At 50.8% G+C, this 25,535-nt stretch overlaps 1 protein-coding gene across 1 annotated transcript; it reads right to left on the bottom strand.

Annotated features, from left to right (window-relative positions):
* Positions 1-5,677: 5,677 nt before the first annotated feature.
* LOC119436391 (zinc finger protein Noc) lies at positions 5,678-23,869 on the bottom strand. Its single transcript, XM_037703231.2, has 2 exons — positions 23,513-23,869; positions 5,678-10,236 (listed from the first exon to the last, which is right to left on the bottom strand). The coding sequence occupies exons 1-2, from the start codon at positions 23,570-23,572 to the stop codon at positions 8,848-8,850; spliced, it is 1,449 nt and encodes a 482-aa protein (XP_037559159.1). The 5' UTR covers positions 23,573-23,869; the 3' UTR covers positions 5,678-8,847.
* Between the last annotated feature and the right edge of the window lie 1,666 nt (positions 23,870-25,535).

Here is a 25,535-nt window from a genome sequence, read left to right as displayed (position 1 = left end):
AGTTGCTGCAGAGCCAATCACTCAGAATGTCCTCAAGAAGCGCAACAAAGAGGACTTTTTTTCCGGCAGGGGGCGATTTGTTCAGTCTCTGTGTGCGGTGGAGGGTTCCCTTCTAGGCGCTTGAGAATTGTGCGCTACATCGCACTTTTGTGCCGTATTTTTTGTTCGTATGTTTGTATTGTGAGCGGAGGAAGCGGGCGTAAAGGGTGGAAAATGTTTAATTGGCAGAATTACAAACTGCGTTCACATTGTTTGAGGCTGAAAAACCCCGGCTCTCCGCTCTCGTCTCGCAAAACGTCCAACGGCTCTCAGGGTTGCTTGACCTAGTTTCTGAATACAGCTATGTTTAGAGCTGAAGCTCACAGTATGTATGTGTGTATGTATGTATGTATGTATGTATGTATGTATGTATTCAGAAGAGGTTTATTGGCGGTCCTTCAAGGACGCTACAAGTTCCAAGAACGGCGAGGCAGCGTGGAGCACCGTCTCCAAAAACGCCAGCAACCAACAGCGCGAGCAGAGCGGGCCGAGCGTTGCGATGCCGCTGGACGGAGGCGCGTCTTCTTCTTCACAATATATATATATATATATATATATATATATATATATATTCCAATTTAGCTCGTCTTTCCTTCTACCACGTTTAGTTCCCTTAATAACCATACCCCAGCACAATGTGGCCAGCTGGTCTATACACTGGCTCACCTCCCTGCCTTCTCCTTGCTCTGCAGAGTCATCGCAGCATCGTTAATAATCACTTAACCGATGACGCTGCCCGATCTGCTCACGTCGGAGTGCCGATATTGCCCAAGCGAAGTGCCAGCATGCGTGTTTTAGCCCGTTGGCACGCTGGAATGCACCACGGATCTCCTAAGACTCTGTTATACTCCGACGTTCTCGGCGCGCGGGCGGGCGGCGGTTGCGGTCGGATACGTCACGTCGGCGACACCGCGCCAGGCACACGTCCGGCTCTCTACAGTGCAACCACTTCCGACGCGGCGCAGCGGCCACAGCTGGAGAAGCGCATGCGCAGTTAATGCGCAGAACGTCGCGCCATCTGTCGTGAACCCGCGAAACAATTCCATTCGCCACTCAGACCTGTGCCTGTGGAGTGTCTCCCTCGTTTCGTGCGGATACAGTGCCTAGAATATATATTCTAGGCACTGTAGTAACTGTAGTGCGGATTTCGCGCGCGTTTTCGTGTGAAGCGGCCATTTTGTACTGGCGGTGAGTAGCTACAGCGACGAGAGAGGGCGCTCGGTGCTGACGTGTTCGGCGCAGTCGGCGCGAAATGCAGGCGGATCTATTCGGAGCCGGACGACGTCCAAGCGCGTCAGGAGCCGCCGGTCACGTCGGCGGTCGGGAGCCGTCGGACTGTAGAGGGTGGCGCTTCAGCCGACGTAACGTCGCCGTGCCGCGCGCGCACGCTACGTCGGAGTATATCTGCCCCTTTAAGGTCACTCCGCTGACGCCAGACTCTCCGCTGTGCCTTGAGCCAGGGGCGGATCCAGGTTTTTTCTGAGGGGGGGGGGGGGGGGGGGTCAGCTTCTGTCAATGTTGATGATGATGATGATAGTAGCCTTTCTTATTTACCGAAATTTACCGTTTTTCCTCACGGCAAACCCGCATTTATAGGGCTAAAGCGACACCTGTAGCCCTCCGTGGTGGCTCAGTCAGCTCAGGCGTTGAGCACGAGATCGCGGGATCAAATACCGGCCGCGGCGGCCGCATTTCGATGGAGGCGAAATGCAAAAACGCCCGTGTTCTTGCGTTGTAGTGCAGGTTAAAGAACCCCAGGTGGTCAAAATTAATCCGGAGCCTTCCACTACGGCGTGCCTCATAATCAGAACTGGTTTTGGCACGTAAAACCACAGAAAGAGGAAGACCTGTAGCGAAGCCCGGTATCGGTTTCTCCGAGCTTATAGGAAAAGGACGTTACCCAATACAGCCATGTGCTTGGCGGCTGCGCCTGATAATACAGGGTGTTCAAAACTAAGCTTTATGGTTTTCTTAAAGTTAGGCACTGGGAGGCATGTGAAGACCACCTGTGTAGATAAGTTATGTGGCTAAGGGGGCACAAAGTGAGATGATAATTATCGCTGTGAGCAGCCCAATTAACTAAAATTGAACAATTATTTTTTGGTGACTGCAGTAAGTGGGTATGTTTGTATTGAACACTTACAGACAGTCGAGTTTCTACACAGTATCAGTCGGAAGAAATATTCTAGCGTGTCCGTGCTCCGAGATATCAGACTCCAAATTTCACTTGTCGTACTGCGCAGAATAACCGAGGATAAAGACGCGACAATTCTCATGAATTCCCGTGAATGATCATGAAGCTCAGTGACCACTTCTGTGGAGGGATGGCGGTGCCATCTTCTCTCTTGAGTCGTGGTGGTGTGTTGACTAGAGGAAAGTTCTTGAATACGGGCGTAACGGTCCTCTCCAACCCAGCAACCACTACGCTGGTTGTTTACGATATGCGAATCACCGCGTATAAAGACTCACGACGCCACCTATACAAGAATAACGATGTGGCGTAGTAGGCGAGAGCGCGAGCCAGCGTCTTCATGTTTTGTTTCCCACGCGACGTCATCCTTTTATACAAGGCGCGCATCTGCTACCGTTTCTCTAACCACGCGACGCCATCCTAGGCCCGTGCGCTGGCGTTGGCCGCTGACGTCACGCTCCCCCACTTCGCAGCAACGACTCGAGGCTTCGCCTCGCTCCGCGAGAACGCTCAATCAGGTAAACGGATCCGGTGGGCTTGAGCCTCCTATGCTTAATGTACGACAATAAAACTGCGAAGTTACAATGAAAAACTTGTAGCGTACGAACGGTACTGTGCTCGTACTGGATATTGTCAACGTGTAACTGTGATCACAATGAGTGCTACAGTTAAAAAAAGTTGCCTATGCGTAGTTCTTAGTTTAGCTGTTAGTTATTATTTATATATAAACACTTCAGCAAGAGATCTCTTTCATTAAGCAGGTGGGTCGCGGAACCGATGACAGCCAATGAGGCAACCGTTGACACCCCAAGGGGAAACTAAGTTAATCAGGCGCGAAGGCGCTCGAGCGGACCTCGGCATCTTTGGCAAAAGGGACGTCCCCTCGTTCATTTGACGCCACCGACGGGACGAGTAAGGCACGGCAGGCGCCAGGAGGTCCAAGGTGTTCATGAGAAAAAATAACTACGGCAACTTCGCGACACCACACTCCTACGGAATACAACTAAGCTTGTGAGCGAGCTAGCTTTACTTCTACATGGCTGATACCACTGGTACTCGCGAAAAATACTTTTGAAGAATGCTGGTGGCCATATTTTTTTTTTTTGCGACAGGGCCATCCCCCTGTCAGCGAGGGGGCGATGCAGAAATCTGAGGGGGGGTCAGGACATCCGGACATCCCCCCTGGATCCGCGCCTGCCTTGAGCACACTGAACGATCGGCCCTTTAGCGTAGTTGAGTCCTGCGAACCTGGCATCAGCCCCCCTCTGTCCAGAAAAACCACACGAGCGATTCTGTAGTGCCTGACGGCTGCGGATTCGCCGAACACCTGAAGTACCTTCCCGGATCGTCAGCCATGCAAGCATTTCCTACTTTTAATTAAAGTCTGCATCTCTCTCCCTTTCTTGGGCATGCGACTATACAAACACTGCACATTATTTAGTGCGCGTGATCAATCGGAACTCTTGCCTCTTCTTTCTTTCGCTCACTCAACTTCCTCCCTACGTGTAGGGTAAATGGTCAACTTTAAAAAGTGTAGCTTGCCTGCTTGCTTTTCCTTCGTTCCATTTCTCTCCCTGGCGAAAACAGTGGGCAAATATTTGCTTATATTTATTTTAAAAATCACCGACGATAGTCCCTAATGCGAATTTTGAGCGCAGCTGTTTCGGTGTTGTGAATTCGCGATATATATATATATATATATATATATATATATATATATATATATATATATTGTGGCAAATAATTTGATTCTGAACGACAGCGTCCTCTCGGCGGCGGCGCTGAGCCTCTGCTCGGGGTATCTCGATTAGCAGCAGCGGCAGACGAAGCATTTCCACTTGTTGCGTCGCTCATTATTCAGAAAGAAAGCGACGCAGGAGCGCATGCGCAGTGGGTCCGAAGCCAATGCCGGTGCTTTGTTTCCATATATGGTATCGGTGGACGCGCTCGCCGCATGCCTGGTCCCCGCCGTGGAGCACTTTTCGTGCGGCGCTCTGCTTTCCTCCTCAGCCTTTCGCCATACTCACCTCCTCCGTCCGCCTCATGCTTTCACTGTAGCCTCCTCCTCGCACTCTCTTCGCTGTCTTTCATCCCCCGCTGCGCTCCGCGTTCGCTCTTCCATCCTACGCTGTGCTCGTTCGCTCGGTTACGCCGAGGGACGCCGAAGCTCAACGCAGGAACTGGCGCATAAGAGCTGCGCTCTAAAACATTAAATATTCGTTGTCGAACCACAAGTACCTATATTGTTGCGTTGGGTTGCCCCCGCTGCGGTCATTCAATTTCTACAAATAATGGCCACTCACCTTTTCGGGCATTTCGAAAGTGCCTCAGTGAGTGGCACTTGATGCGCACCACTGACACTTCCGTATTGTGTCGTGAAGTAATGCTGACAGTTTTCTGACGATATGCCCTGGGTGCATTAGAGCTGTACTGCATGCATGAGCATTGCAGCAAGCATGCTACAATGTTGCCGGTAGAAAACGTTCTTGGGTTTCAAAGACGAGCAATGCCACTTAGGACAAATGAGTTGAAAGTGTTGCACAGCTATCGCCGTCCCAATCCCACCAGCCCTAACACTCGCCCTAGAGAACGTTCAGCGAACTGAGCGTCATTACTTGATCAGAGTAAGGATGCTCAGCGCTATGCTCTGAGCGAGTGAGCTATCTTACTAACAAATTTCCTATCAAAAGGCCAGTATGCTTGTGGAGAAACTGCGTCATATTATGGGTAACATATGCTGTCGTGTTATAGCTTGCAGTCCATTAAAGATCCGTAAATCAAGTTATGAGTTAGGTCACATAGATAACACGTGGTCATACGCTGAACGCGCTGCGACCTTTCGATATGGAGGAAGCGTTAAGGGTAATTAGGGCAACTTTGGAAGATGGGCGTAGGGGGTGAAAACTAAAACAAGGGCAAAAAATTTGAGAGAGAAAAAAAGCGCTTAGTCAGACGAGGACGGGGAAAGAATACGGGCGACACACTTGCGCTAACTTGTAACAAATTATTGAGACCCGCAAGGCCATTTGGCCCACGAAGTGCCTCTATATTCCGCTCCGCGGGTCTCAATAAATTGTTGCAAGTTAGCGCAAGTGTGTCACCCGTATTTCATTGTCCTCGTCTGATTGTGCGCTTAAAGATGTTTGTCACGTCTTACCAATACGTGATTAGTATCTCGATTAGCAGCAGCGGCAGACGGACAGCCACACTATTAAAACACGGGCCTGACCAGTCGGGTGTTTGAGATCCTCGTTTTAGACCGCCATGGAAAGCCTCGCACCTTGCAGAAACAGTTGGTCATTGTAGACCAAATGCCCATTCTATAGGCAATGCTCCATCCACGTCGCCGTGTAGGCACATGCGGGGGAAGGGGGGGGGGGGGGGTGTACCGCACTTTCTCGCTTACGGCCAAGAAGCGAGGACACGATAAGAGAGAGACGACAATAGTCCAGGTTTCATCAGTGTCATGTATTTGCAGGATCATCGGCATCAAGGAATATGTACAACAATAAACAAAATAATACAAACAAAGACTATCGCGTGCGCATTCCGCACGCGCCGACTTCAAATATATTATTAATGTACACGACTCGATCATCTCACACAAGCGAAAACAATGAAAAGTAGCCACGAACTTTCCAAGAAATTACGCAACACACAAGACGAAAACGCGAACGGACATATTTCTGTACAGTATGTATGTTACAATCCTCCCACAAGAATAAAGACGAGACGGCGCAATTGAAACACGTCTCAAAAGAAAAATAAAATAAAAGAAGACTGAGTGTTATTTTGGCAACACGCTTTGGACACCCTTGACTTAGCATTTGACGTCAGGAGAGATCACACCGCGTTTAGGCATGCTATAGTGCAGGTCGAGCACGCATTCTCCATTGGAAAACGCTTCCCCGTTCAACCCCAAAGGAGATGAAAACATTACGCTCCAATTTCAACATTCTCAAGCAACGACGACTAACCGTTGTATCTTTGTGTGCGTGATGTGCGGCACCGAACACGAACTGGCTGCGTGTGTATAGCTTTTTCCTGTTGATCGACAGGCGCACCGGTATTCCGGCAGGGGTTTAGGCGCCTTTTTTGGCTACAGGCATAGCCAGAACAAGCCAGAACTACTGAGGCAACTGCTTAAGTTATAAAAACGCAGCACTGGAGTTAGTTTTGTTTCGGTTCTATGGCGATGTACTCGTTCCTCATGTTTAGGTCACCGTCAGAGGACACACAGTGGGATTCGATTTTCTTGTGAATATGGAGCTAGCCGTTGACGCTCAGCCGTAAATTACCCCGGCCCGACAAGGACACATCGCAAAACCAGAGGAATGTGGCGGGCCCCCTTCACGAGCTACGATGGTTAACAAACTAACTGGTCAGTGTCCACCTAACCCCCCCCAACACAATTTTTTTTTTTTTTTTTTGTCTTGCTTTCGTGGCATATCCTAAGCGTCGCAGTGCGGCGTCTTCCTTAGTACACGCGATACGAGGGGCCGCACGTGCCACTGTAAATGTTTCAGAAAAATATTTAGTGAGGAAACGACACCGGATCGGAGAGCGGTCAACCAATGGACGGCCCTTGCCGCTTTGTCGTAACGGTGTGCGCCGCGCGGTGCCGCTGTGCAACCACTACGTAGGGGGCGCGCACTCACAGCCGCGGGCTCATCGCTCAAGATAAGCATCGAGAGCGGCCACACGGAGAAAAGAGGCCGAACTCCCAGCGAGTCGTAAAACGCAGCGGCACGACGAATATTTATAAATCGCGCGCCTGCAGCGCTCGGCTGGCACACAATCTGCCATTCGCATCACGCGATTCCTTCGCGTATGCTAATCCCCTCCCCTTTTCAAAGAAACGCTACATTTAGATTAGCAAGGCCGTCGCGTCGCGCCGAGCTAGGCACCATTCGTCAACCTGATCGATGGGGCAATCACGAAGATGCTCCTCGTTGCTTCTTTCCTTTTTTTATGTGTTGCTTCTTTCCTTTTTTATGTGTTGAGACATGTACCAAACTGAAAGCATTGCTCTTTTTTCTTCCTTTTTTTTTCAGTTTTCTACCACCATTTACCCTCCCAGAGTTTGCACTCTCCAGACCTGCATGTACGCCGTTCGGAACATGCACGAAATCACCGCCACGCTGGGATGAGTCGGTGACCGGAGAATAACATTAGCGCTGGTATAACGAGACAAAATGTGACACATTTAGAAGTGACGCCAGCGATGGCAGTGAACAAGTATATGAATTGAGCGCCTGAAGGCTTTTACGTAGCGTCGATATAAATTCGTGCAAATTTGGTGCAGCCTGTGAAGAGTGAGCATGCCTGCGGCGACACTGCCCGCAAACGTGCATCACCAATAGTTTTTTTTTTTTTCTTCTTCTTCTTGAGTGGAAACGAACAGGACACCAGCTAAAATAGATGTAGCCTCGATAGGCAGCGCGGCCCGCTGTGGAGACAACGAGACCGAAAGTGAATACGCTGAAAAATAAACGAAAAAAAAAAAAAAGCAAGCGAGAAGCGGCGCACAAATGTCGTTAAGGTAGAGCCGACGTGAGAAAACTGGTGCCCGACTGTGCGGGCACAGGCCGTGGACGACGAACAAGTGAGTAGTTTGCGCCTTTCGTGAGAAGGACAACGGTCCTCGTCCTTGTCGTTCATTTTGTGACGTGGCTTCCAACGAGCAGGTGGCGTTGATGGCCAGTGCGAATCCCGATTGCATCAGAGCGGTTAATTCAAATATGCCAAAGGCAATAAGATCCTGCATTCATATTGACTTAATATCTCCCATCCTTTGAAGACGTCACGGCGTGAATGATAATCGGTGCGCCACCTGTAGTAGCATGCCGCCGACAGAGAAAGGTTGACAAGGGAGACAAAGGTCGGCGGATACAGCGGATGTCCACTGACGTATTGACAGGCGCGTGACAAAAGACAAGTGTTTCACATCTGTTATTTCTTTAGTTGAGCCATTCCGGTGAAGTCCAGCCCCACAAGTGACGAGTGTGGAATCGTAAAAGTGTGCAAAGTACAGTCGCGGAAAAAAAAGAAAGAAAAACTGTGACAACGTGCAAGTGACGTGGACTACATTTCCAAAATCACACGACGCTTTCGAGTGCATAAATCCTACAGGCGTGACATTATTGCGAACGACCGTGCTTAAATAGATCCAGAACAGCCCGTCAGATGCATGCCCGTGCATTTCCGGTTCACTCTATAGCAGCAAATTCACCAAAGAGGAAGAACTGCATATTGCTTGCATATGTTACCGGCACAACGAGGCCTATCGGTAAGTATTTCCGTTGCGATGTCTTTCGAACAAACTTCTATTGGGGCCTAAACAACACGTTAAAAAAAATGAAAAAGGGAGACCAACGAAAGACAAACACTGCCGAGCAACGCGGGGCACAAAAGGCTCGACAGAGATCGTTACAAACTACGCTCGGGATGAGAAGAAAGCCGCTCAGAGTCCAAGTGAGCTTCAACGCATGCGCGCACACAAGAGTCCACGTGAAGAACTTTCTTACAAGTGAGCAGCCGTGTAGAGAGAGGGCAGGTGGGAGAGGGTTAATGGCACTGCACTGGCGAGTGTCCACAGGCCACGAAAGAGAGCGTGTTCAGGGGTGCACAGGGGGTCCTAGCCTCTGTCCATAGAGTCCGTAGGGCGAGTAGTACATGCCGAGAGAAGGGTGAGGTAGCGGCGCGAATGGCGTGCCTGGGAAGGTCGGTATTGGCGGCTTGTACGGGTGGTAGCGCGCCGAGAGCGAACCGACGGGGCTCAGGCTGGTCGGGTAGGTCCTGCGCAGGCCAGCCGGCGTGGTCAGCGATGGTGCCGTGCTGTAGTGCAGGTGGCAGGCGGCGGCTGCTGCACTCAGGCTGACCGACGGCACCGACAGGCTCGGCGACAGCAGCGGCAGCGCGCTAGAGTCCGTCACCGACAGGTTGGTGTGGGTGCGCAGGTGCTGTAGCAGTTCCTCGGAGGTGGAGAACCGCTTGCCGCAGTACGTGTCGCCCACCATCCAGCTACAGACGTTTGGTCGCGTCAGCATTGAGTGCGCGGCGGCCGCGCCTGGGTATAGGGGCGAGCCGAGGCCGCCGGAGCCCATGCCAGGGGGCACCAGCCCCGGGTTCAGGCCCAGACTCTGACCCAGCCGGTCGTGCGAGCACTGGGTGCACCCGCTGGGACAGACCCCCAGCTGGGCGCTCTGCATGCTCATCTGGCAGTTGGTGCAGAACGGGTCGCGGCAAACGGGCACCAGCGAGGTGCCGCCGCCGGCTGTCTTCACACGTGCGTAGCCCACGTACGGCGACAGGGGCGAGCCGACGGGGTAGCCGCCCAATTTGAGTGCTTGGCTCGCCAGCGCCGCGCCGGGGAACGATCCGTCCACGCTTCCCGGCAGATGGCCCGCCAGCAGCGGCGAGCAGCAGTTAGCCAGCGGGTTCAGCCCCTTGTAGGCCGCGCTCAGAGAGGTCAACTGCGACAGCGCGTCCTTGTCGCGCGCCAGGTCTAAGCCAAGGGCCGCGGCACCGCCGTAGCCAAGGCCGCTCAGCGTGTTCTGTGACGAAGGCGTCGACGATGACGAGGAGGTAGTCGTCGTGATGGCCGTCGCTGAACATGAAGAAGCATCCGACTTGGAGTGACCGCCTTCGGAAGCCGTAGGCGAGGCCTTGCCGCTGGAGGCAATGGACGCAGCGGGCGACGAGCTGGCGACCCGCGGCGGGGATTTGGACGATGAGGAAGGGGACTTCTTGCCGCCGCCCACGTCACCATTGGAGGCGGAGTCCTCCTTCTTCGCCGACTCGTAGGGCTTGAAGGACGGCTTGTCGTCCAGCTGGCTCGATGAGGACGTCGAAGAAGAAGAGAGCGACGATGACTTGCCCTTGCTCTTGTCTTGGTCCTTGGGCTTCTCCAGCGGCGGAATAATGGGCTTGATGTTGGGGTTGTCGGCGCCAATGTTGCTGCATGTCTGCGCCAGCAATGCCAGAGGGCTCTTCTTGGCGTCCAGCTGCGAGAAGGTGAAAAGAAAAGAAAAAAGAAAAGAAAACATAAATCATGGCGCCAATGGCTTGTCGGTGTCTAACAGTTAGCAATATAATAAAACTGCCGAACACAGCCGAGTCGAGCAAGCTACAGGATAAAACGCTACGCCCCTGCTGGCTAGTGCTATGTCAGACTGTATTAAAGACGCAGGACAAAGCAAGAGGGATTGAGCTTTAGCTTGCGCCCTTGTTTAAAATCAGCCCAGTCTCTGGTTTTGATGCTGCGCCACGAAAGGAAATTCTCGAGGGAGAGTCAAAGGAGTGAGCGAGTGTGGAGGTAGATTGAAAACGAGCGATTCCACGGCTGCGGCTACACGAGCAAGTTGCCGTGCACGTGACTGGGTAGCTCGCACGTAGCGCTCGACGTGATTATTACAGACAGTCCGTCAAAATGAATAAGAGAACACACACAAAGTGCGCAGCACAATGAAGTACAATACCTGCAGGCTAGCTATCTTTCTAGATGTCGAGTGGAGCAGTTTCTCCTTTCCCTAAGCGCTAATCAACTTCACTCAGCCTTGCCGTCAACATAACACGACAGTACACGAGGGCCAAGGAAGAAATTCCGATCAGATGAGTGAAAGCAGTGTGACGCCAAAGACTATAAGCAGCGTGCGCAAACCGAAAGAGCTCGTCTGTCGCACATGATCTGAGCGCTAGGAGCAGACGAGCGCCTCGACTGGCTTGCCCTTGTGAAGGCGCGAATAATAAGAGCGCAAAACAACCGGACTCTCCAATCCATCATTGGCTTCTCGGAAGCGGGCAATATTTGCGCGCGCTTTGTAACACATGTGCGCCGCCTCGGCGCGAAACCTTTGTCTCGGCCGCAGAAATGTCCCGCTCCTGTCACTCGCCGCGTCGTGAGTCTTAGTGCGCACCTCACGAGACAATGAAGTGCACGTACTCGACAATGCACCCATCCGGAGCCTTCGTTTCTTTAGGCGTCAGGCCTGATATGTCGCTGCGTTCGATAGCCACGAAAAACAGCACCTGAGACAATGGCCGGGTGTAAGTCATGAATATCCGAAAAAAACAACTGTCCGATTTATCGCCGCCAGGTCTTCTCTTTTCATTGGTGTATTATATCATTTGGATTTAAATCCGCGTTCTTCCATGCGATGCAAATGAGAAACAGTGACCGTTTCCCACTGCGCGCGGTGGGAATCACTGCACTGTCCGTTCAATGAGTTTACAAAGGCCAATCGCCCCGCAGACTATGGCAATCATCGAACTAGATATTTCCGGATACTCCCCCGCAGATGCGCTCCCCTCTATCCAAAGAACCACATAAAAGCTTTAGTAAGAAAATCAATTCAGGCCAACTGCGTCCTCCTTGTGAGCGACATGGCAAAGCTAAATCCCCTCGATCACTTGTTCGTAACCCTCTCAAGCTATTGAGAAGAAAGACAATAGGCCTTCAGTCACCGTTGACGCATACGGCTAAAACCTGACTGACTCGCAGCGCCACCGTGTCGAAACAGAAATAGCGAAACCTTAGATGCACGCCGACTACCAGGACATCTTACAGTGTTTCGTAAGATCTACAGCTATATTATTATATAGTGATTCGAAAGCGGATATACTGCTGAGATAATGTAACGATTCAGTTATAATTATGCTGCTTTTCGCGTGTCGTCAGAGGTCTGTGTGGCGCTCCGCCTACCTCACTGGGATCGGCCGGCTGTGAATGGTGGACGATAAGAAAGGAATAGAGTCGAACGCAAGGAATCTTTACATTCTACAGGCCATTATTTCGCTTTGAGAGGGGGGGAGGGGGGGGGGGCTGTTGCCAGCCTGTTCTTGTCTTGCTAAGTATATTTGTGCGTCACAATAAAAAAAAATAATAATAATAATAATAATAATAATAATAATAATAATAATAATAATAATAATAATAATAATAATAATGCAGAACCTGAAGCTCATGAAAAGTAAAGGCGAACACCTTATGCGGTTAGATATAGTGCCGGCGACTGTCAACGCACCTTTCAACAAAGTCTACAAGGAGAGACATAAAAAGGAGCACACGTCGCAGTGCATATTTATTGTAGATCGCTCTCGTATGAGACAAGTCGGAAAAAGTCGCAGAGAACGAGCGAGGACACCTTGAATGAATGCAGACCCAGTAGAGGGCAACTTCAATGAAACCCAACAGCCAACGAGTGCCCATTGTGTACCACGTCTTGTCATCGAGCGTCGTTGTCTCCGAGGGATGAGGCGACGACAAAGGTGGAAGTGCACTGCAAAACTAGACCGCTGTTTTTTGGGCTCGCGCAAGGCAGGAATCGGGCGAGGTGCACGTCCGCGGCTCCGAAAGGAAAACAGAAGACACTCCATCACCCGACGCGCGAAGGATGCGTTCGATTCTCGGAAGCCGTCCGTCATATTGTGCCGCTTTGTCCCTTCAACCTTGCACGCGACAGCAATGGGCAGAACGTTAAACTGTTAACGGCGCGACGCCATTTCTTTTTCTTCACGTTGTCGCTGCCTCTTCGCCAGAAGTCTTCTTGCTGTCAGAGGCCTCTCATTGTGTTCCTCGCAGTTCTGAATTACCGCGCGCATTGCGACAAGGACGACACGGTTCGTGCCCACAACGCCGCGCGCCTCTATTGCGAGGGGCGGCGCGCAGATTTCGTTCTTAGAATTTTAGATCACAAAATAGACCTGAATAGACAGCGCCTGCGATTCATGACGCATGGCCGTGATATATGTGGAACAATATAAGATTGCGCGCGCCTCTGCCGCACACTCAGCGTACTGCTTCGTCACACAATGCGCCAGGTAACTGCACGTATACACACAAAGGCGCGCGTAACGGTCGCAAGCGGCTGCGCAGCCCCCAAGATAAGTGGACCTCCTACAAATTGATTTAAGCGATATGTTTGTCTCTGCCAGAGACATCGCAAAATCCAATCGTCCCGTCTGTTAAAAACGTAACACCTGGACGGCAGTGAGAAACGCATACAACGAGCACCACCAGCCAGCAAGCACGCAAAGGCGCGCTATAAACGCCATAACTGCGTGAATGCCGTCCGTGATTTCCAGCGCCGACCCCTTACCCATCCACCGGAAAATCAAATGTCTCGACGTATAGCGTCCATCATAGCGCTTACTACTTGCGTGAAGGCGGAGCGATTGACATTATGCACAGAAAACTGCAGCTTAAACGGATGCGGTAAAAGGGATATAAATAAATAATGGGGCAACGCAGACACGAAGAATGCAGAGCACATTGAGCCAAGCGTATACACGTATATAGCGCTACTATTATGCAGCCTGTCATTTTTGCTCGTTTGTTCTTAAGCAGTGCGAGTTCGCAGCCTTTCTTCACAGTGTTCTGCTCTGACCACAGCCCTAGAACATAATATTCTTGTTTAGAACTTCGGGCAGATCAATCAACCTGAACCATTACTAGCTGGCCTCCTTGCTTTTTACCTGCATCTTTTAACTTGCTCATGAACCTACAATAAGGCGCGATGATAAGGCCCTGCCACAGACGGAAGGTCTCGTGTGTGCGACCGCAGTTACGCGTTCCAAAGCGGCGATGTCAAGCACCCGGCCGATACGAACCTAGACCCATCGGGGGAGTACAGCAACGCGTTCGAGAAAGCAACAGGAAAACAGAACTATAAGAAGTGTGCACTGATGATGACGCTGATCCTTATTCACATCAAAATGTTTTCGTCCACGTTTTGTCGCCTCCTACCGACGCATGTAGCATTCGAAGGGTCCACAGCGTGCGTCGTTGCGCAATGCTACGCAAATGTGGCGTACGAGCAGACATGCGAATTATGTTCACCTTGCGCAAGCACCTGCGTTCCCATACCTTGCGGCCTTGGCTCTGCTATGCGCTGCTTATGAGACAGAGCATTAGTCAAGCAAGGCAACTTCAGTGAACGACAGCGATACGCAGCCCACCCCGAAACGGCTGTACGACCAGGTCGTCGGTGCGAACACGCAGCCGGGCGCCGGCGTCGGTTATACGTCACAGCAAAAAATGTTCCGGCGCTGTTACTATAGGCCGTATTACTTGAATGCTGGGGCTTTGTTTCATTTGCAGCGCACTTTTTCTCAGCAGTTCCATGGGGTTTGCTTTTAAAGCGTACCGCATCGTCAACGCATCACCTGCGCTAAGACGGTGGTGCCATCTGCTAAATTAAAATCAAACCACTTTTACCTCTCGGCATCGTCTGTGTAGGCTTAACAGCGTCGAACAACTAACTGGCTGATATCAACAACAACGACAAAACCTACATAATGCCCTGCTCTTAGCATGAGATAAGACTAAGCAATGGCTGATTTCACCATTTATATCTTGCCGTCGGGGTGGAGACCAAGTAACAAGCGTGAATTTGGATCGAAGCGGGCGCATGCGAAACCTGCGAAGAGTTGGCAGTTAGGCTGCCCACATTATGCTACTTTATATAATGTACAGTGTACTTACTATAAACCAAACGAATAGTTACTCTGTGTGAAATAATGCTCCTCCATGCTCCTTCTTCTGCATGCCTTGAATAGTTCCGACCTTTCTTGGGGGCGCTTCCGTACAGTAACGGGGAGGAGGAAGCAAGCAGGAAAGCTACCTTGAAAACTTAAGAGCAAGCCAGATTGCAGCGGCGGCGGCGGCGGAAGTGGCGGTCGAAGCAAGAGGCAAACAAACTATGGCCTCCGAGACGGTGTGACGCGCCATATGAGCGAGCTCAGAGTCCATTCACAGACCAAGCTTCCGGCGTTGCACACTAGCGAGCACGGTTGCTGCTGATGATGCTAGGCCATTGGTGCTACGTGTTTCAGTACAGGCAAGAAGCGAAATACTGTACATACTTGTGGTAAAACTAAAAACCATTTTTATGAAGTTTCAAAACTACAAGACATTATGAAGTAAAAACAAGTGCCGTGTTAGCGCAAAACTTCGCAAAATCGGCCTGCTAAATTCGGGGCCTTTAAGAAGGAAGGATCTGGCCAAGTTGCACCACGCTTGAAGTACGTCGAAGTCGAGAGTATCTTGTGGTTGAGAGCCGTCAATGAAACTCGCTGAGCGTCGACGCCGAAAATCCGTCGAAAAATTGGTTCCTTGTGGTTGGGCCTTAATGCAGTGCAGCGTGACACTCTACTCGCAGGCTTACGTCACCTCACAGGCATGCGCATACTAAGCGGGCGGCGGGATAAGAGCCAAGACGAGCATAGGGTGCTGTGTGCGGAGCAGGCTTCAATCGCTTCAAGCCCATGTTATTCAGCTGTGGCACCGTCTGGTGACGCCGAGTTCAACCAGAGCGCATAAAAATGCAGTGCACTGACGGGCTATGAGCTCCCCAGAGTTGCTGATGCAAACGCGTTGGTAACAACATAATCATAAATAGCGGCTTTTCACTGTACTTCGACATCAGCGTGAAAAAAAAAAGAACGGTTATCGCGGTCCGCTGCTGCACAAACCGCCACAAGATGTCGCTACCAACGCTGCTGGTAGCGCTGTCGTCATCATTTCATTAATTTTCATCATCGTTCAAAACGAAATGTAAAGGTGCCTGCTGGCTTCCACACCTACGTGTCAGCATTCAGCTGTCTCAGCTCTTCCTGTTGCTTCAAGCGCCGAAACAGTCATGGCACCGATACAAATGCCCGCTGCATGCCTGACTTTAACAAGCGAACGAATTGGCAACACATCAATCGAGTAAAGATCGATTACTGACGCACACACATTTGATCTTCTTTACGTCTAACCAAAGAAGCTTCTTGGGTTGCCATTTGTCTGCAGCAGTGCTACAATACGCCAATCCGTCACGGGCCAAACACGCCTTGATACACGCGTGCTGGAGAAATAGCAGCGCAAAGCTACAGCCTATAAAGGCGGGGTCAAAAAAAAAAAAAAAAAAGGAAATAGAGAAATGCGGCTATTCGCTTTTGGCGGCCCATGGTCTTGCGCGTTGCGATTGCCGTTGTCTCCGCGCCTCTCTGCACATTATTGCACAAATTAACGAAATTATGGAAGCGCACAATATAGATTTAGAAGAGCAAAAGCGTGCGGAAACCGCGAGCTATATCCCTCGCTGCGACGCATAGGTGAGGTAGTTAAGGATCAGTTTCGTCTTTATAAAAGCAACTTGGAAGACGCTAACTCGAATAATTAATAAAGACGTACGCGCAAAAGAAAAAAGTCATTGTACGAAGCATTTCCGTAGTTAATAGAAACAAACAAACAAATAACACCCTCGCTCCTATATTTACCGTCCAAAGCCCTCAAACTTTGCAAAGGAACGGCATCATAAGGTCTATATCGCATGATGTGATTTTTCATAATAACCCGCCTTCCCTCTTCCAATTGAAAATAATCAGTATGACAATAAACCTCGCATCTTTCTGACGACAGCATCAATACATGATTCAAGTTTTAGTTCTGTTCCGTACCTCAGCCCGATCACAACCTTTTTTTTTTTTTTTTTTTAAAGAAACGCCGGCGGATGATCGTGATAACGGTGATAATATACAGGCGGCAGCGGATTCGCTAAGCTTTATAAAAAGGATGACCTGCTGGTCATTCTTCCCTTGCTTTGTTCGATCGCGCGCACACATACGTGTGTATGACGGCTGTTCTGTTTTTACCGGGAACAGCTAGGAACAGCAGGTGCGAGCTGCCACCGCATAGTTTCAGGAACCTTTTCGCGAACAATAACACAGTAGAGACCAATTCCAGCGCGCGCTGTTAAGCTTCTGTTCGAAAGCTTTGCGTGTCATGACGGGGTGTTGCGAAAGCTTTAGTCACGCGTAGCGTTAACTCCAGTAAAACAGCGGGCAATATATTTTCGCTGCAGCGGCATATTGGTACTGTGCCGCAATCATAGCAACTTAACAGGTGCTACGGTGAGATAATTGAAAAATAGTGAAAAGAAGCGATAACAGCGCGTGAGCTTTCCAAACAGATAAAGCGGACATGCAAAGACTGATCGCTATCTACTCGCGTCAGCCATCGTGGGGACACGATAAAACGACATTAAGGGAACCACAGCTTTCGTCAATAACGAAACAGACAGACAGACAGATGAACTTTATTTTTTTCAATTTGAGAGTTGAATAGCCTAAGTACGCGAGCACAATAAAAAAAGTTCTGTAAAAAACACCTACAATGTATGCGCCTGAAATTGGTTATTATTATAAATATATTTTTAAAAATCAAATTCGTGCATTCCAGAATCCACTCATATCTGACGAACGCAGTGAACAGATGGGGACATGTGTGCGACCAATAATCATTTGCATCGTCACAGCGCGCGCACTGTGTCCTACAGCAGCCCACGGCTTCGCTCGCCCTGAAGTCCCTATATAGCTCGCCCGAGGCGCGAGCGCCATCTCTTGCCAGGCGGTGAGATGGCGCGCGCAGCTCGTGGGAGTCCAACGGTGACTTGCAAAATTTGCTCGTCAGCAGCGTAGGACGCCGGGCAGGTATTTAGTGAATATAACTACCATCGAAGCATTCACTCTCCAGGCATGGTCACCCCGCGCAGTATGCCCGCTGCCCGTACCGCGCCTCGTCGTGCGGGTCGACCCACACAACAAGGACACGTTACAGCGAACATGCAACGTGCTGTTTCTCTGCAGGACAAGCGTCCTTTAAGGCTGTCCGCTAGATCAGGCAAGGACCACACGGAAAGCGGCTAACTTATAAGATACTCTTCTGAGTAAGAGTATATCGACCACACATTCCGCGATAATACCGACTTTCCGCTGCACCTATGAATGTAACTTGAAATTAAGGACTGCAGTCCAAACTTCCCACTGCGAACTTTTCAGTACATTCGATTAATTTCGGTTTGCGCGTCTGAATTACCACTGAATTCAGTTGTTTCGGCGAGCCTGCGATCCGTATACTTCTGCTCACGCCTGTACGGCCTGTAAACTTGCCGCTAATTTCCGCGAACGAGAGTTGCTCGACAAACGGGCTCAATGCGCATTACCAGGCGGTCTTGCAAACGGGACTGAATGGTCCCGGGAGTGGCGACCCGGGAGAACGCGCCTTGCACCGAGCGACACGCTGCCATGGCCATCTGGCCGGAGCCACAGTTCGACCCACCACTGCCGCCGTTCTCGTCCCGCTACGTCGGGGTATGGTTCGCCCAGTTCGAGGCGGTTATGGAGCTGAACCACGTCTGGGTCCAGGAGTTCAAGTACGCGGTACTCCTCGACGTCCTGTCGCTTGCTCTCCATCTCCACCTCGGCGTTCCATTGCCTGGCCCGCGCCCGTATAGACGAACTGCGGCAGTCCGTCCTCAACTGTCTGTACTGTATAAACGCGAAACATACACGATTCCATTACAAAAGAAATGGTCGCAGCTTATAAGACACCAAGGAGCGAATGAATGAAGCAATGAAATGAACAAACGACAAAATAAATGAATAAGTAAGAGACCGCTCGACTCGGTTACGTTGAATTCTCGTAGATCCGACGCACAGCTACTCCATAAGGAATGAGGTAGTCCCGGAGTGTTCGGGCGTCAGAATCTGGAGAGGGGAGTTTCAACGTTAAAGGAATTAACACGGGCGGATGACCCCATTGGGTGACGTGGTAACACGCGGTATGCCCTCACGCTCTTTTTTTTTTTTTTTTTCACTCACAGCCCGGCGGCCTGAGGCGCTCCGAGCGCGGTCGGGCGGTGGGCTTCCTCGGACCGCGCGTCGACAACGCAAGCGCGCCGGCAAGAAAAATCGAGTGGCGCCAAGCAGCGGCCATTTATTCAAAGCGCGGACCCCGGCTGCGGGAAGAACAGGCAGAAGAGGACAGCGGGGGCCCCCCGATTAATTTGCGCGACGCCCTCGAGCGCGCGGCTTAATCGTCCTGGGCTCGACGATGCGTTCGCTTTTTATACTACAGTTCCTTCCCTTGTCCCCACAACACTTCGCTCTTCCCATCGCCGTCGGCGACCTCAGCCACGACGTGGCTATTTGCGTTCACCGCGATGGCCGCCTGGTCATATGTGCTTGTCATATGTGCGAAGGAGCCCGAAGAGCGTTGCTATTGCTGTGCCAAACACGGCCGGGGCGTTTCGCGGGACGAAAGAACCAAAAGAAAATACGGACTGAAAGTGGCACAGAGCGTACGGCGAAAGAAACTTAACAGCGACACGTTTCTTTTCTTGTTCGCGATGGAGTTAATTGTCACACATGTGGCCATCTAGAACACAAGACGCCTCGTAGAATTCATAGCTTCCTTACATACGTAAGAGTCGATTCCGGAAACTACCACTGCAGGCCACGATGGAAGCTCACAACGGCATATAATGCCGCAGCCGAGGTTCTACGGCCGTGCATGTTGTATACTGATCACATGCAGGGCTTTCGTCGTTCCGAAATATGGATGCACCACTTGCCGCTCCAGGACTTCGTCATTTACTCGCACAACCAGTGTTCCTTCCTGCAAATGGTAAGTGATGCCTACGAGGCACATATTGCGCACCACACTCAGCATGCCGCATTCGCGATGCATGCACAGAACACCCGCGTCTTTCGCGCGTGCGAAAAGCGCTCACGCGCGCCTCGAGGAGATCGGGAAATTGTAGCGCGCACTCGACGGTCCTCAAATTTTGTGTCATGCGCTACAGGCATGCGTTAGATATCCTAAGAAAACTTCCTGATCTTCGCTAAGACACATCGAATTTCACGCGACAGTTGGCACAGGCTGCGCGACATAAGGGTAACGAGTGCCCCAGTATCTTGCGGTATAAGAGCGGTGGTTTTACGCGTAAGCGGTTAGGATTCGCGAGCATTGCAACAACCGAATAACATGACAAGGTATATGGTCGAGACGCCCATAGTTCCGTTGTTCGTCCTTTCGAGTATAACGTGATGTACGGTCTCACTCTCGGAAACGGAGACAAAACGCCACACGTACTTTTCTGAACGCATTAACTTTGATCGTCTCATTCGTTACCCCGCGCGGTCACAAAGCTACGTGTCATTCTCATGCGACATCTAGGCGTCTAATTTAGACATGAGACGATCCATTTATGAAGTCACAAACCTCCGCTTTTCGATCGACGAAATAGCGTCCGTAAATGTCAAGCACTTGAGTGCCGCGCGCTCAGATGCTCACGTATAGGGTGACCGTGTGTCTCAATGGATGAGCGCTCTTGCGTGGGAGGCACTTAGGAACGTGGTTGTATATGAGCTGTACAGATGTGAAAACGCTGTTTTAGACACAAAATAACAGCTAAGTTCAAATGTGACACGGACGCACAAGGCAGCAGCCACTGCCACTTTCATGTTGACAACTTCTAAGGATGTGGCATGTATGCCCTCACAGATCATTTGCCATTTGCGTTGAAACCTCGAACGCAAATGGTCTGTGTCCTGATTTGTGGCCGTTTCAATATGGCACTCTGGAAGGCATCACTGGCCTAGTCGGTAGAAAAGGAACGATATCCATCTTTAAACGGCGATAGGCACTATAAGAAGCAACTGTAATCGTTACACTGGCCACTTCACGAAGTAAAATGACTTCCTAATCATGGTATAGATACCAAGGCAGCTTTACAGACTCGATTAAGTTGAGACATCGTGTAGGAACTATAAGCACTGCGTATACAAACAACCAAAAATGAAGGCCGACAACTGCAGCACCAGTTAACTTGCGGAAAGTACCCCATTACACGCATTATACAGTGCAGACAATATATTTTTGATAACGTCTCAACATTTATACGTAAGACGACATAGTCTCTCTAGTCCAGCTTACTGTTCCCCGTTTACTTCTTCAACAGCGCTCTTCACTCCCAGAAATACCAAGGAAAGCTAGGAAATCCAGCAGCAGGCCGTATAGAGCAATAGCGGCGGTACGCGTTACTGGCTGTTCTGAAATTCGAGTGTGCGCCAGTGTGATAGTCGCAGTCGTGCACTAACGAGGTGTGAGGCAAAGCTGTAAAATGAATTCATGCGCCTGTTTGCAGACATATACGCCCACCTAGGATACTGCGTGTGCTCGGCGAACAGCGCGTTTGGCGAGTCAATAGCAAGTGTGGTTGACGGCATTGGGGGATCAATTTTTTTTTTTTTTTTCACCCTTCTTTCTCATCACACCTGGATGAGCATTCAGTGGACGAGCACGGGCACGCGCGATCTTCCATAGAACTTCGCCTATTTGGTCCCACACGCATACGGAGGACATTAATAACAGGCGCCATCAAAAGGCGTCGTTACAGACGGCTCGCGAAAAGGCGCTGCTCACCTTTCGTGCCTGCTGGCTCCGCAGCCGGCAGTAATTCACCCCCGACAGGTTCGTGCGCGCCGACTGAGCGCGGCATAATCGGACGTCGACCGGCGAAAAATGCCCAACCTCGTCAACGCGCATGACGTCAACGGGCTCGACGCCGTCATGAACGACAAACTGCCGAAATTGTTGGAGATGCCGTCCGAACGACTCTGGGAGAGTACTTGCGCACCAGGGGAACACAGCCAACCGCCGATGCCTCAGTTGTGACACTTACCCGCCGTTTTGCGAACGGGACAGATGGCTTATATTTCCTGCGGCTATTACAGATATCCGTACTCGCCGGGCAATGTTGGTTACCCATTAAAAAAAAAAAAATGGCTAGCATAACGACGCTGACAGGTAACAAAACCTTAAATGAGGGCCACTTGCAAATAACCAATGAAAGACGCGTCGCCTCGTGAGTACGTACATGGTCGTAGTTGTTATGACTATATACGCAAACCTAAGGGATAAAATGGGAAGTAATAACTGCGGCAGACACGGCATGCCTTGGTACGTGGCCCAATAACACACGCGACCGCTTGATTCATGCGCAGTCGCTAAGGGATTTTGCGCAAGTGCAAACGCTCCCGGATAGTGCCGAGTTTGACGAAGACTGCTGGGAACCGTGATGACCACACGGTTAAAAACAGTGCAAAGCTACGACTGCAACAGGACCACGCACGAATTTTTCGGTGCGTAAAAGTAACATTATGACGCCGCCATTAGGAATGTGGTGCAGTTATGCTATCACTGGTACAACTTGTGTTGCACAACATTATTAAATGAAGGTTACTAGTCTCAATTGTGATACAGGGTTCCTACACGGTGGGCGCCTCACAAACGCCGTGCGTATTTCGAAGTTGCGGCCGTTATAGTTTATACCAGTTTGCAGGCATTAAACGAACGAGCCAACCTGGTAACAACAGTACTGCATGTGAAGCCGAGGTGGCAAAAAGCATGTCTCGGTGAAGCCTCACTTCTTTAAGCCGAATTCGGACTTTCACAAGGTGGCAAGCGCGCAGCTCACACGGACGCATTTCGATCAGCCATGCATATAGATATTTTTTTCTTCCCCTTTTAACTAAATAACAGTTGTGTCAACCCTCAGCGATAACCAGAGCATATGCAATTCTCTCCGTGTAAGTTACAACATCGTTGCAAGTAGTTTACGTCCAGCACGATCTCAAAGCGGTCGCGTCAATTCTGGGCAGCTGCTATTATTAGTATCATGCCTGTAACCGCGTGCCAGCAAGCGGAAAAAATTATTATCACTATTCTAGATTATTATCTGTATCGTCACTAAACGTGTAAACGGTGTCGGCGTAGCCGAACCGCACCATTAACTCTTTGCCAATTGAGCATTCTTTTTATTCACTACAAATAGTTCTGAACACATTAACACAGCGTTCAGCGCAGGTGGCGGTGCCGTCTATCTTACATTGATGAATCATGATATGGCAGACAAATAAGCCAAAAACACATGGCACGCACACGCAGCGGAAGAACGTAGGCCAGTACGATTTTCCACCGCACGACGGCGCCACCGGACGGGCACGGCGCGATCTTCGCAAACGCCGGCGTGCCGTCGCCTCGTTGGTCCATTTTAGAGAGAATGTGTATGCGATGATAGTTAAATATGTACCTGACACCAGCTCCAGTCACAACAGGAGCGCCGAAACCAACATATGCCTTTCACAGAGAGCATCGCGAAGACACAGGGCTATCAACGAAAGCAGCTGGGGACGTGTTTCGTACGGTCATAATTCGAGTGATCCTTTGGAAAACTCGAGTTAAGACACATAACAAGCAACGTAATGATACAGCGAAAAAGCGCGACTGTGTTCGTAGTTTTCAATTATCTGACTGTCACAGACGATGTAAGCAACACGGATGGTGTCAACGTCATCGGGTCGGTATACCTGATGATGTTGCCACACAGAGACTGGCCCACAAAAGATCGGCTATCAAGGAAATACGCTTCGTAATTTAGGAATGTCACTCACCGTTGTCGGAAGTGGAGACAGGAACTCTGGCCTCAGGTACTGATTACTTGAGGTCAGCATGGTGATGGGTCATGGAACCCAGATGAAGGCGATGAGCAACTTGGGTCGCACGCGATGACCGGAGCGGTTGCTGACGGCGTTGAGTAATCCGCGGGTGTAACGTCAAATAATCCAGCCTCCGCGGAGGCAAGTGTCCTGGCGAGCGGTGCCTCAGTCAGAAGAGACGCCCGGTACGTTCCGCCTCAGCTGAGCAAGAAACGACGCGAGCGCTGCGAGATCGCGGAGTCGCGGAGTCGCACAGCGAAGTTCAGTACGCTCCGTTCACCAGCGAGTCGCGGCGAGTTCTGCGCGTGCGACGCGTTCGCCGGATCGCGCCTCTCCGGGCGGGGACGTCACGTGCGCGCGGAGCCCCAACATCCGGTGTGCCGAAGGAGGAGCCAACGCGTGACGTCACGCCCATCAATTTCCGGTTTCTCCTTTCCCCCCGTGGTTCCTCGCGGTCGGCGCGGCCAATGGAAGCCCGGTCGAGCTAATGATCTGGCGTCGGGCCAGCTGTCAACTTTTACAACGCTATCCATCAGCCCGTTGTCAGAGCTGCCAATCAGGCATGATTTATGTCAGCTTTTGTTGTCAGAGCCGGGGCGGTCTTTCTTTGGCGAGTTGCGGCAGAGGAGGGGAGAGCTTTTCTTTCTCCCTCTTCTCGGAGGCGAGGCGGAGAGTGCCCACAGCCGCCGCGGCGGCTTCTCTCTTTCGCGGATGAATGCGTCGAATTGAGAAAGAGAGTTGTCCGCTCTCCGGGTATTCCTCTTCGGTCACGCTAATCTTTCAGAATCGCATCATTCGCGCCGGAGAAGAAAGAACCAGACGCGACTGTCATGGCGACGATCGAGTGGCCGGAGGAAAAGAAGGCGCACCGCTGCTCCGAAGCGAAGGGTGACCCTCGCTGGATGGGCGCGACGCGCCGGACCACCGGAGACGATCCACCCGTCTCCTTTGAGCACGCGGCGCTGTCTCGCGCGCGCGCCGGCAAGGTGTCCTTTGTGCGCGCGCCTAATGACCGCGCGCGCGCTTTTCGGGCCCCGCCGGACGCGGTGGTTAGTCGCGGATTAGCGGGATAAGCAGATCTTCCTGCGTCGGTCCCGTGATCCGGGGGATCACCCGCGGTGCGTGTGATCGTTGTCCTTGTGACAATGGGCCGAGCCCGGCCGGCCGCTAGTCGCCCCCCCCCCCCCCCCCCCCGTCTGTTGACTGCGACCACCCGGCACGGAAACCTTTTGTTCCGCAACAGATTAGCGGCGGCTTTAAACTACGATGAAGGAAACAGAGTATTCTCAACAATTGGTGAGATAGTTTCACGCCCGAGATTAAGATGTGTATTGTTTATGTATTCATGTGTGTATTCTATGTGTAATGTAAGGCCTACCTTTAAGATACTCTTCCACCTGAGACGGGAAACCTTTAATTTTAGATATCAAACTTCGTTTGGAACTGTTCGTTCTCAAACCTAAGCAAATATCTGAATCACACGAATGTTGTGGCGCCACTGAGCGATTGAATCATGTTGAATGGGCGAATAATAATAATAATAATAATAATAATAATAATAATAATAATAATAATAATAATAATAATAATAGCGAAATAAGAACGCAAGTGGGGCTCCATTTCGTTATTTTGCTATTTAGCACGTTCCGGAACAGTGGGGCAACATTTCAGTGACAATGGCTGGAACATCGCAGTGTATAAAAGTAAGATAATGTGTGCGAAATCATTCGAAAATGAAGGAGCGAATTTTCGATAAACAGCAAGGCAACTGTTACCGAAATGATATAGTATACTGTGGAGAACACGGTTTGCTCAGATGCTGAAGCGCCATTTTGGCTAAGGCATTATGCGATGCGTGAACCTAAGGAACCTACGGGCTGCCGCGTCAGGAATGACGCGGCAGCCCGTATAGTTTTCTTTCGCAAACTTCCGTCCCCAGCATGGGAACGCTATGCGAGCTCAGCGCGCCAACGCATGC

Source organism: Dermacentor silvarum, chromosome 1 (assembly GCF_013339745.2).
Source record: "Dermacentor silvarum isolate Dsil-2018 chromosome 1, BIME_Dsil_1.4, whole genome shotgun sequence".
NCBI classification, from domain to species: Eukaryota; Metazoa; Arthropoda; class Arachnida; order Ixodida; family Ixodidae; genus Dermacentor; species Dermacentor silvarum.
This window is presented reverse-complemented; position numbering and strand designations above follow the sequence as displayed.